At 37.8% G+C, this 13,563-nt stretch overlaps 1 protein-coding gene across 1 annotated transcript in view; it reads left to right on the forward strand.

Annotated features, from left to right (window-relative positions):
• Positions 1 to 13,563, forward strand: part of LOC126418948 (serine/threonine-protein kinase BRSK2) — a 196,209-nt gene that overhangs the window by 13,789 nt on the left and 168,857 nt on the right. Inside the window, exons 2-3 of the mRNA XM_050085984.1 lie at positions 639 to 733; positions 5,280 to 5,365. Coding sequence (XP_049941941.1) covers positions 639 to 733; positions 5,280 to 5,365 — 181 coding nt within the window. The remainder of the gene's footprint in view (positions 1 to 638; positions 734 to 5,279; positions 5,366 to 13,563) is intronic.

The following is a 13,563-nucleotide window of genomic DNA, read 5'->3' on the forward strand; positions in this document are numbered from 1 at the left end:
ACGGTAAACAGCAATCTATGCTTCTGATAATTTTGTCAAAAATGTCATATTGTTTACATTAATCTTTGGTACATCATCATTCTACCAACAGTGGCTAAATATGAGCCTTTTAAAGAGATTCATTGTTCAGGGAATACAATGCGATTGTTTTATTTTATCTAATTCTATATCAGCTGAATAATTAGTGATGCCAGTATGTTTTGGTTTTGTTAAATACAATGTACATTTCAAGGCAAAAAGGTAAATTACTGCTCAAACTTCCATGTCCTACTCTTCCAAGTATTTGGGGTGGGGGGAATTGTATCAGTGGTCTGACTTTTGTGAGAGTGCTGTTGTCATCCTATCACTGCTTTTAGATCTGAGAGACATTTCTAATCAATACTGTAGCCTAACAATTTAATGTACTAATGTCTCCCATCTTTAAGTAGGGGAGGCGATGAATTCTTTTTTCTGAGATCCATATATATCCATTGTTGTTATAACAGTTGTTAATAATTTAAAAGAGAGTCATACGAGAGAATTGCATGACTTACAACGAAATTGAAATTTTATTACATTCTCATCTTACAATATTACCATGTTTTGTGTCTTGGATGTTTTTGAATATATGCTGAAAATTTATTATTTGCTGCTCTTAGGTCTGGTTAAACTTGGTGTTCACTGTGTTATGGGCAAGAAGGTAGCTATCAAAATCATCAACAGAGAGAAACTGAGTGAGTCCGTGCTTATGAAGGTAAGCAAACAAATATATTAATTCTCCTGATATACTTCAGTCACAACTGTGGTGTGGTGTAAGCTGATATACTTCAGTCACAACTGTGGTGTGGTATTAGACAACACAAAATCCACTTTTGTAGTTGCTATATGCCATCAGCACCAGAAATATTTTAGGTTTTTCCGCTTTGTGATTGGGATCTTCTTTCTATCACAGATAGACAGTTCATGGCATTTATTATGCAACAAACTCTGATATATATATATATTTTTTAGTTGTTCTTAGTAATTTTACCAGTTCCGCAGCAGCCACAAGCATTTGTGGTGTATGTGAATCTCTTCTGACTGATATAGTTTATTAGTGTTGCACAAACATTTCAAGTTTAACCAATATTCTTATTTATACTGTGATAGTATTCTGTCTTAAGTCTGTTGCTTTTCCTAATTCATAGTCCTACAGTATCACCTGTGTTAAGTAAGCAAGTAGTACACAAACCATTTATAGGCATATATGAAACATCAAAGTTTCTTTTTGTGTGCTTGGAATGAATTTGAATAAAAAATAATACACCAAATTGGTTTTGTGCAAGGTTATGATCTCTGTAACATTCAAATTTTACAGACATTTAGTTTAATGTGACCACTAACAGTATCATATGTTCAATAAAACATCCACACAACAGTACTTACATTACCCGAAAAGTTATTGTTCCTACATTAGTTTATGATCAAAGTAATACAACATAACATGTTTGTCAGTGGATTGCATATGTGTATATGTATGTTTTAAAATATAAGTAAGAGTAAACCTAAACTGATATTTCAACAAAGTAAACAGAGCAATAACTTGTATTATGATAAATATTTCTTAATTAAAACACTAATGTTTCTCTTATTTACCTTTCTGTTAAGGTCATATCTGTAAACAGTTGGGGCAAACTGACATTTCAAATCACTACTGAAAGTATAGGGAGTGACATGATTTGTTTTTACATTTGAGGCACAAGTTTCACATTTTCAAAAATGGCACTTCTTTTTTTTTTTGGATCCCGGGCAATGTCCAGCATCTTAGACTGTAGGTACCCAAAAGAAAACTTTGCATAGATTGAAGTCAGTTGAGTGGATGGGTCAACTGATGACATCAGACAGAGAGACTGAATGACCAGGAAACAGTTCTGTATAAACCAAGAATGAAGAATGTGGATTATGGCCTTTTTTACAATAATCACAGATTCACTGTTTTTAAAAAAATGTTTTGAGACTAGAACCACATTGTTTGCACAGCTCACTCATGTTGCTCATTCCAATTGACAGTATCATAAATAACTAACAATACTTCTCTGACCGTGTACCACAGCAGTGATACCTCTGTCACTCGAGGTCTTATCATTTTATCATTGCTGACAAGCAAAGTCATGGGAATCTTACTTGAATGCCTTCAGTATGGTGTAATCAGTAGCTGCTGCAAATTCATTGATGCTCTTTACAAAATGCATAATTCATTTTAAAAAAAAATGAAATTTTCTGTACTTCTTGTTATTTTCATTGAAAATGGGAAAGTTATTTGTGGTACTCCCTGTGGGAGAGAATTTTTTTGAGGCACAGAATAATACAACAGAGTAAAAGGTGGACTCATGAGTAATAGGCCTAATGCGTGAAGTAGACAACAGTGAGGAAAGTATAATTTACGGAAGTATACATTTTAGTGTTAGATGACACTTCGTTAGATAGACTAATAATGCCTGCTGCTACAGTAAATAAGGTCTTCATGAGTATGTTCCATCCTGGAAACACATGAAATTATACACCACAAAATTTTAGTGGATGTTTTCAGTGCTACATGAGAACTATTCAATTCGCCTATAGAAAAGTACAAAATGGTAGTTTGGTTCTTACCTGTCACAACTACTGTGGACATAATTATCAACAGAAGTTCAACATTCATAGTAAATTCTTACTTGAAGGGAAGGGGTAACAATAGCAATAATAATCACAATTTTACTATCTTATGGGATCTTGTCCAAAATAAATATGACTTACCTTGCAGTTCTGTGTATTTATATGGCATGTTTAATTAATTATGGTTATGATTGATTTGAGTCTACAGACATCCATTCCACAAAAAAGTTTGTGCCTTTCGTTTTCCAAGGCCTCAGCCATTTATCCTGTAGTATGTGTGATTACATCTGTAGGAAGACTGCTTCTCCACTGCCACTGACAAGAAAAACTCCCCATCACACCTCCCACAGATTTAATGGTAAGATGGCCCAGTGGACAGTCCATCAAAAACTGAACACAGGTCAAGCATGAAAACAGCCAGGAACTGTACTGAACTATGATAAAAGAAGCAAAATCAGAGAATGAATGAACCAAGCTCAACCTATGCAGCACTTAGTAAGTTTCAAGAGTCAAATGGTTGTGTGGTCACAGTGTTGAACTGCAAAGTGGGAGATCTGTGTTTGAACCTCCCTTGTGCTCCCTCCTCCCCCCCCCCCCCCCTTCTTTTTTCCAACAAAATTATGAATTGACTGTCTGGTCACTGACAGGTCTGTTTGCTGTTTCAGATTTGTGTCTGCGTTGTGGTGCAATATCCATTTGCAACAGGAAGGTGTACAGAAGGGACCTCCAGATTTACGTTTCCCCTATTTGTTTTAGACATGTACCACATGTTATGAATCATGCCTTCCATTTTGAAAATTTTTACTCTTGATTTCCTTTGTTGTAACTTAATTCACATCCATTTATTTGTTATTTTAATTTCTGTGAGAGATCTGTGTGTCATCTCACCTGATCTCACCATTCGTCTCATTTGCTTATGATGGTAATACTTTCTTTCCACATTATTCATATTGTATTACCAACACATAGTATGACAACTGCCAACTCTGCAGAGGGACGACAGACACGCAATACCTGGGTGGTCAGTTCATAACTTTGTGGGGGGAAGAAAAAGAAGAAATGAGGTACAAGGGAATTAGAATATGGGTTTCCTGCTTTGCAGTCCAACACCATGACCACACAACCACAATGATGTGACTCTTAAGATTTGCTCTTAGGCTTGGACCATTCATTGATTCTATTTTGCTTCTTTTTTCACAGCTCAGTACTCCTTCTTCCTGTTTTCATGCTGGATCAACGTTCAGTTTTTGACAGACTATACAGTAGGCCACTTTACTACTAAATCTGAGAGGGTGTGATGGGGGGTTTCCCTCATGAGTTGACAGAGCTAACTGAAACATCTCACCATATGACAACACATTTCTAGGTTGAAAAATGATCATAAGTAATACATTATGGCATATATTAGTTATGAAAGCAGTCATTTTTTCATTCCTTGTATGTTACTTTTGTAATTGGTTTTGTAGCACTAAGGTTTCAGTAACACAAGTTTTATTGTAAAATCTAAACTGAAAATGAATTTATTATTTAAATCCAAAGTTTTGACCTCATATGCCCTTATAATGGTTATTGTCTTTCTTTATTTCACAGTAAAGTTACTCCTTTTTCATAAGGCTTATTTTTTCATCCCTTATTCCCCTCAAATCTAAACTGCCTTTTTTTCACACCTAAGTAGGTAGAGCTAAACATTTTCTTGAGAAATTTTTATGTTCATTACAGAGTATGAAACAAGAGAGAAAATCAGATGATTTGAAATGGTGACTGACACATGTGATGATAATTAAAGCAGATATTTCATATTCCTAGCGCACCATATGTTACTATCTTATTTACATTACTGTAAGCAAACCGGCCGGCCGAAGTGGCCGCGCGGTTCTGGCGCTGCAGTCTGGAACCGCGAGACCGCTACGGTCGCAGGTTCGAATCCTGCCTGGGGCATGGACGTGTGTGATGTCCTTAGGTTAGTTAGGTTTAACTAGTTCTAAGTTCTAGGGGACTAATGACCTCAGCAGTTGAGTCCCATAGTGCTCAGAGCCATTTGAACCATTTGTAAGCAAACCATGGACACAGTCACTGTATTTAGTTACATTTTAATTATCAGGAAAAACTGTTTTATTAACCAAAGTTACTGTAATAAAATTTGTCACACTTTTAAAAATATTCCAAGCTATCAGCCACAAGCCGACACTATGAAACATTTTATCATGTTTTGATCACCCTTGGCATGCTCTCTGCAAGATGATCAGGGCACTTCTGCTCAAGCAACAGCTTCAGTGGCAATCCTCCAGATGAGGTGGCATCCTGCAGTGTCACACTGCAGGTTTTGACTAGTCACAGTCACATTCAGTCTTTCAAGGTGATAATGTATGGGCACAATGTGCCACCTCAAAAAAGCACACACACCAACTATGCAGATGATGAGGGTAGTCCAGAATTTTTGAGCAGTTTATATGAATATGAAACAGTCATAAATCAATGTAATCAATTATATCTTCAGCCTGCTTTGAGATTTTCTTTTGGAAGCAATCCCAGTTCCCAGTATATATTCTGTGTTTGTACCTTCAAAGATTTAACTTCTATGTATTCCTCTTTCAGGTGTCAGCTGCAGTTTATAAATTAGTTGTCAGTGCAAACACCATGCTGTAATGATTATTTTGTCATTTTAGGTTGAGAGAGAGATTGCCATAATGAAGCTGATTGACCATCCACATGTTCTTGGTCTGTCTGATGTCTATGAAAACAAGAAATATCTGTAAGTAATGAAAATAAAGAGAAGATATATTTTGTTTCAAGTTTTGCAAATCATATCACTATCATGTTAGTCCTATCAAAGTACAAATGCAGTGGTAGATATTTATTTTACTAATATTTTTAATCTAACACACTAGCCTCTTAACTGACATCAAATAACCATAACTTTCTACATTAAACATATTTATTAACAGTAATAATTTTGGGGAGCATGGAGTAATATTTATATTTTTGGTAACAGCATAGTTTAGAATTTGCAGTACCTATCAACAACATTAAGCACAAAAGCATCTGCAAAGCAAGAAAGTCAGAGACTTGATAAAATTTTCTTGTGTACGCTCATAAACATATATATTTTTTGAAATTATAACAATAATCAGGACTTCAGAAAGATCCATCTCTGCAGTACTGAAAATAAAGATGTGTTGGTGTAGCACCTGGAAACTGTTCTATTTTATGTCCTTACTTTTTCGGGGTAGTGTCATGTTTTCTTCCAGGATTACAGTAATCATCTTTTACACATGGCATAAGACACAGAGTCATAGCTATTAAGCTTTAATTTATTCCAGTAACAATGTAATTTTTCCATACAGCTTATCACGTAATTTAATTTATCAATAAAAATAATTGGCTTTTCTTTTAAAATGTGATATAATTGGACTAATAAAAAATCAACTCACCAAGTGGCGTCAGGAGAAAACATCCAGAGCGAAATTTTCACTCTGCATTGCAGTGCAGGTAAAAAAACTTTCTGGCAGATTAAAATTGCATGTAGGACCAAGACCTTTACATTTCGTAGGTAAGTGCTCTACTGACTGAGCTATACAAGCACAATTCACAACCCCTTCTCAGAGCTTCACTTCCACCAGTACCTTGTCTCCTACCTTTCAAACTTCATAGAAGTCCTCCTGCGAAACTTGCAAGACTGTCACTCCTGGAAAAGGTCCTGGGTTTGAGTCTTGGGCCAGTACACAGTTTCAATCCTCCAGGAAGTTTATATCAGCACTCAATCTGGCGCAGAGTGAGAATTTCACTTTGGAAACGTCCCCCTGCCTGTGGCTATAACCCGTCTCTGCAGTATCCTTTCTTCCAGGGGTGCTAGTCTTGAAAGTTTTGCAGGAGACCTGTGAAGTTTGGAAGGTAGGAGATGATGTACTGGGGGAAGTAAAGCTGTGAGGCTGGACCGTGAGTTGTTTTGGCAGCTCAATCAGTGGAGCACTTGCTCATGAAAGGCAGAGGTCCCAAGTTCGAGTTTCGGTCCGGCCCACAGTCTTAATCTGCCAATAAGTTTCATCAGAAAACATATATAAAGAGTAAATAAATGTGCAGGCTTTTGGAGCCAGTGGCTACACCTATTGGGAAAAGGGTTGAAGGGGAAGGAAGAGGGATGAAGGAAAAGGACTGGTGAGGTTTAGGAAATGGGGAGAATTCGGAAAAGTCATCCAGAACCCTGCCTCAGGGGAAACTTACCTGACAGGATGAGAATACATAATATTGCTCTTGCAGCAATCAACACTTCTTATGTAATCCTCTTTTCATTCTTTGTTGTTGTCTATATTGATCAAAATGTCTCTGTTTTCACATTAAGTGTGATTTTGCTCAATTTACCTGTACTATCTGTATTAACCAACATCTCGGTCCTATGCTTTTTCTAGTAACGATATCTGCGCACTTATATGAGTCCACTGTTATTTATGAATTTGCATGTAGCACTTCATTTATGGTTTTTCACTGATTTATTTGCAAATTTGACAGCACTTTCCTTCCCGACCTGTCACTTACTTTGTTTCTATCTTATTATTTCATTTTTTTGGTGCATTTGTTTCTCACCAAACCATACTGATTGACTGTTACTGCTATTTCCAGTATTCTTTCATTTCCCAAGTACAGTAGATTCCATTTTTTCCACTGATTTCCTTTTTCTGTTTGCTGTGTTTTTAAACTTTTGTCTGTTTTCATGTCTTTTCCATGACATTTCTCTTGCAATTTATTGTTGTAAATTTTTACTGTCATAATTTTTTTGTATCTTATAGCCCACTTTTCTAGTAATAAATTCACACCCACTCTTCTGTACTTGGGCACTAATTACCTCCTCTGTACTCCTCACTTTTCTCATGATTTTTGTACAAATTTTTCTATATACTTCCAACTTCCTGTTTTTTTGTGTGCTTGTCTTCCTTCTTTCTCTTGTTTTTCCCACTCTCATTTTGTTTTGCCACTCCCATAATCACGAATACTCCAAACCCTCCTCTGTTGACATGATGAATCTCATCACATATTTTATTTGGTCCTTTCAAAAATGTGCTTTTCCTCTATCAAAATTGAGGTCTCACATTCCTAACCCTCCTCTCTTGACATGATGACTCTCATCACATATTTTGTATGATCTTTTCAAAAATGTGCTTTGCTCTATCAAAACTAAGGTCTCACATTCTGTTTCCTGGAATCTGCCTGTCCTTAGCAGTTATCCTAACATTTAATGTCCTTATTTCTGGATGTTATCCAACTTCACCACCTTCTTTTACAATTCCAAGTGTAGCAATCTCTTGCAATTAAGCAGCTAATCTGTGACCTATATGTCTTATTTGCCATTTTCCACTCCACCAGATTTCTCACCTTCTACATAATTCTGTAGTTACCTGCCCTTTATGTTTCCTTGGATGGTATCATCTGCCAAGCTAAATTCAAACTGCAGCAGGTCAGAGTTCACCTCAAAAAGCTGTTCTAAGTGGTATTTTCCTTCCTGTCACTCTGCAGCTCCATAAATAACCACACTATCAACCACCACTCCTCTCTCACAAACTGAGCTTTGCCAACCTTATTAACATATCCTGGATTTCACCACAGACTTCCAGATCATAAGAACCAGCCACAATAGTACAATATTCTCAGTCTTTTATCTAAGGCACTCTCTCCTCCTGACTTTTCTGTGCTATCCAAAGATATCACTTTCAGCTCAAAACGTGCTGATTTGGTGAAGATCCTACTTTTTTTCATGCTGGATTGCAGAAGGATGGTGTAGGTTATCTTCAATCAGAAAAAATTCCCAACAACTAGTAATAAAATGATATTTATTAAATATGAAGAAATACTCAACTTAAATGATGCTTCTTAGGTGTTTGAAATTATTACAAGTCCTCTAAAATATTAAAATCCTGTCACTGTTCCTCTGAGTAATGCCTACATAGAGTCCAGAGCTGGCCCAGGATGACTATATAGCCTAAGTATCAGAGACAATGGACTAACACTGCAGCTTGTACACATGGCAGTAACTGGAGACTGTACAAAACTCAGTGCACTGAAGAGAACTGTCTGCCTTTGCTCAGTGCTCCAGTATTTAATGAGGCATCAACCAGTCACTATCCACACATGTGAAGCCCATGGGTTGGCAACTGCAGCCCCTGATGAACCTTGGTATAGTTTGTACTGCCAACCCATATAGCTACTGCACTATGAATTTTTTTGAGTGTTGTTTATCTATTGTGGTGTGGTATAGAGTGCTGCAATGCTCAATGTTTGACCTGTCACGGCTTGCCTGTTGATGGGGCCACCGAGCCGCTTGTGTCCGGCCCCATATGACTTGGCTCAGTCATGTACTTGCCCCATGTCTGTTTTCTGGATTCCAGACATGTGGATAATTGAGCATGACTGGTCACTGCTGATGTCTCACCTTGCCTCTCCCCGAGTCACTGCACTGTACTGTAGAAATCCAATGCCTCTCTGTCTCTCTCTCTCTCTCTCTCTCTCTCTCTCTCTCTCTCATACACACACACACACACACACACACACACACACACACACACACACACACACAATGTATTTATCTCTGTCTCTCTCTCTTTTAATACAAAAGCAACGTTACCAAGAACCGGTACGTGACGCAGGTAAATTCATAAAGCACTGGGAAAGTAAAATGATATTTCAATACAATCACAGATAGAAGACGAGTCTCATTTCCAAACAGAAGATATATCTTTTCTTTCATTGATAGGAAACAGTAAATAAGTGCTGTCCCTGTAATCTAGAAGACAACCATCTTCATAAAGAAAGCATGCAAAGAACATTAAACATTTACAGACATAACTTGTCATACTTTTCACTTATTTGCAACAGAAACAAAATTATAGTTATTGTTGATCAGCAGTAAATTACTAACGCGTTCCAAATTTAATTGGCTGCGGTGATTTGTTAGTAACATACTGGCTTTACTAAATCTTCTTTCAATAGGTGTGCTTGTTGCTGGGATACATAAAATACATCTTGCAACTGCAGCCAGGCCTGGCAGATCTGTTTCATGTCTGCTCCACCATTTTAAGATGTCATCATCATCTCCAGGGTGCATTAAAATGTAGAGATCTACTTCATCTGCTGTGGATGGTCTGTTGTTCCTCCATCCCTTGAAATGATCTCTCTTTCTGGGTGGTGATGAAAAATACTTTAAGGATCTATCATAATAAATAAAAGAGACAAGTAATACAGAACTGAAGTGGAAATCGTCAATACGTTCCCATAAAAATGAGGTGTTTTACGTTAGTGAAATATTATACAAATTATAACATTCCCATTTCTCTATAATACACTATCCACTAACTATGCAAAAATGATTATGTTAATGATTGCATGTTGTACCTGTGTAAGTAGCACACATTTGTCGCAAATTGCTAAGAATTTCCTGCTTTTCATTTATTTCAAGCATATTAAGATCACAGTAAACAGCCAAAGAAACGTAGCAATTTTATGTCTGGAAGTGATCACAATCTTCTCACAAACGAAAGTCAAGGCTAGGTTTTTAATCCTTTGTACCGCCTGTTAAAAAATACATATCTGTTAGTACACATCAATTACGCTAGTTAATTATAAATCTATCGTGTATCATAATGAAACAGTGCTTTTAACTGCAGTAATTACTCACTTGTCAGTCAGTGTCATTGACACTGCCAATTTGTTGCAGTTTGTGAAGCCAAAGAAGAACTAACTGGACTGTCAGTTCTTTTTTGCATTCTAATTCATCTGTGGCCTATTTAACTGGTCTCAGAAAATGCGCAATTTTTCCTGCAAGCTCGTTGTCATATCCTTGCAAGCAGAGTCCTTTTCTGTCACCAAAACAGCAACTTCATTATACTGACTGTGTAAGGATTTCAGCATAGTGTACAAGCTGTTCCAGCATGTGCAGACCTCTTGTTTCAATGATGATTTCAAAGAAGAGCAGAGGCCACTTTTCTTAATGTACCTTACAATGCATTTTGCAGTATTTATTGTTGATGCAATGTTCGGGGCAAGATTTAAGAAGAAGTTATCTTCATCGAAAGTATGACTAAGTGCTGTGTTTACACAATGAGCAGCACAAGGAATCCTTTCATGATTTTCCAAAGCCTTTATTACATTGACACCCTGGTTGGAGACAAAAACAAAACTGTGCAACATGTCCGGCAAAATGTCTGAATCAGCCATCCTCTCTTTAATTTCTTTCATAATATTTACTCCTGTCTTCTTAACGTCCGGGAATTTTGTTGTAAATAAAACATTGTTCACAAGAGACCAATCTGTGTTAATATAATGTGTTGTAAGCGTCAGATAGTGCACCTGATTATGCGAATCAGTCCACTGTCGCAGAATATGTTTTATTAACAACTTCTGCAATAACAGAAGGCATTATGCTGTTTCGTATTGCAACAGCTTGTTCTTTGACATGTCTGCTTATAGTAGAGGGATGTGGCACGACATCTGCCACGTTAACTTCTCCATAATGTGCACCTAGATGTATTAATTTTTGGTGTAGTTCTCTGAAACCTTCACTGGAAACAGCATTAAAAGATCTCATATCTTTAGCACACATTGCAACACACTTTGCTGTAATACTATTTTTTATTACTGTCAGTATTCCTGAAGGAGCTGTATCTTTGCGAGGTTTCTTGCAACTGTTTTTCTTTAAATGAGTGGTTCCTGACTGTAAACACAATAGTGTTGAGCAGTTTATGCATGATACGTACCCAGTAGATGCACTGTTTTCATCTACAACCAGCAGAAATGTACTCCATACTTGGCTTTTTAGACCTTCCCATTTCTTCAATGAGTAAACATTGGTTTCAATCTTATGTCTTACTGCACTGGCTTCCTCACACTGCATGGTTACAAAGAGAGACATGCCACAAATGAGAAGCCCGTACTGGCTGGAGTCTCACACGGATAATGACACATGTAATGTGTTTGAAGTTATGTGCTACGTATTCGGTCATGGCTTCTATGCTCGGTCACTAGGACTAGTGCGGGCAGCCTATCCAGTTAGGGTGTGCTTGCCCCATCTCGTATTTTGTGTTCGCTTACTTGGTCGTGCAGAACTCTAGTGTGGTACTCCCTGGAATGGTGAGTACCATCACCACACTTCACACATAGTCCATAATAATCATACACACACTGAAAATATCACTTTGCAACCCAGTCCCAAAACCTTTCCAACAGCAAACACTGAACTCCAGGCCCTTTGTTTCTTAAAAACTGATGACTCCATGATATCCTCCCAGCAGACAAGGTCTCTACTACTGTGGTACTTGACAGATGGGAGTATGTAAGTGTGGGTCTACACCAGCTGTCTGATACCTCTATGTACAGCATCTACCATCAAGATCCCATCCCTGTGACAGAAACTGATCTGCAGTCCCTCCTTAAAACCTCAGGCCTCTCACAAGGACTAACACCCCGATTCATAGAACTTCTCACCCTACCCAAACCATGCACTTCCACTTTTTACCTTCTTCCTGCCACAGGCACTGTGAGCAGTAAATTAATTGGGGGGGGGGGGGGGGGGGGCGGCTCAGTAGGCAGGGTATAGATCACAAGGGCATCCCCTTGAAAGAAGTTGAAAAAATTAGGACCTAAACCCAATTTTGGAAGCATTCTAGATGCCTCAACAATATATTTCAGTAACAATTAAAACTCCTAAAGTGAGCCAATTTAAGCCTAGATCATAACTTATTTTACCATTACAAAGTATCAAAAAGTTATACAATATTAACATTTAAATTTATCAACAGTGTGTGTATGATTATTATGGATTATGTCATAAATAATTGAGGAAACTATTTCAAATTGAATAGTTTCTCAAAGCAAATTGTGCTTGAATTTCATTGGAAACTAGTTAGGTATCGACACTGCCTCAACAGGTCTTTTTCATTAGTCCATCTCCTTCTCCCCCCTCTTTGTACATCTACTTCTTTACCCTCGTTGTACACCTCCTTAGCCCTCCTCCCTGTCCGTCTCCTTCTCCTCCCTCTTTCTGTCCATCTCCTCCACTCCCACTGTCTATCTCACACTGCCCCTCTCCCTATCCATCTGCTCCTTTCCACTCTCTCTGTCCATCTCCACCTCCTCCTCTCTCTGTCTGTAGTCACCTCCCCTCTCTCTCTCTGTCCATGTCCTCTTCCCTTTCTCTGTTTATTTCCTCCTCCCCATCCTTCTGCCCATTTCCTCCTCTATCCTCTATCAGTCCATCTTCTCTGCTGACCACTCCCTTTCCATCTCCTCCACTTTCTTTCCTCTGTCCGTGTGCTACTCTCCATCTCTCTGTCCATCTCCTTCTTTTCCCTCTCTCTGTCCATTTCCCCTTCTCCTCACTGTGTCCATCTCCTCCTCCCTCATATTTGTCTCCATGTCCTCTCTCTCCCTCTCCTCAGTCTGTCCATCTCTCTGCCTTCTCACCTTCGCTCCAGTAGGAAGTTGCTGGTTCTTACCCCCCCCCCCCTCCCCCCCAAGTATTTGTTTCCAGATAGTAATAGGTGTACCACATTTGGTAGAAACTGATCCAAGGGTTTAGGAGGAGCTTTTAGCCACAGATTTGCCCAAGTATGCATGTGTCACATATATATTTTGTATTTATCTAACATATTTCACACATTTTTGTACACGTATTTCACCTGTATCTATAGCAAATTCCATGATAAAGTTTTAATTTCATGCAGCTCAAACTTTGTGATGATATATTTCCTGAAAAATGTGTTACACAATGATATAATTTTGCAGGTACATTCATTGGTATATTTGGATACTATGTGCAAAATGTTCTGCAAATAGAGGTTATAGTAAAGATGTAATAAATTAAAATTCGCACATATTGCACCAGTTTTCATGCATCTCAGTGTTTATTAGGTCATATCTCCTGAACTATTCTAATATAATTTTGTAGAAACATTCAGTGAGATATGT

This window comes from Schistocerca serialis, chromosome 9 (genome assembly GCF_023864345.2).
Source record: "Schistocerca serialis cubense isolate TAMUIC-IGC-003099 chromosome 9, iqSchSeri2.2, whole genome shotgun sequence".
Classification (NCBI taxonomy): domain Eukaryota; kingdom Metazoa; phylum Arthropoda; class Insecta; order Orthoptera; family Acrididae; genus Schistocerca; species Schistocerca serialis.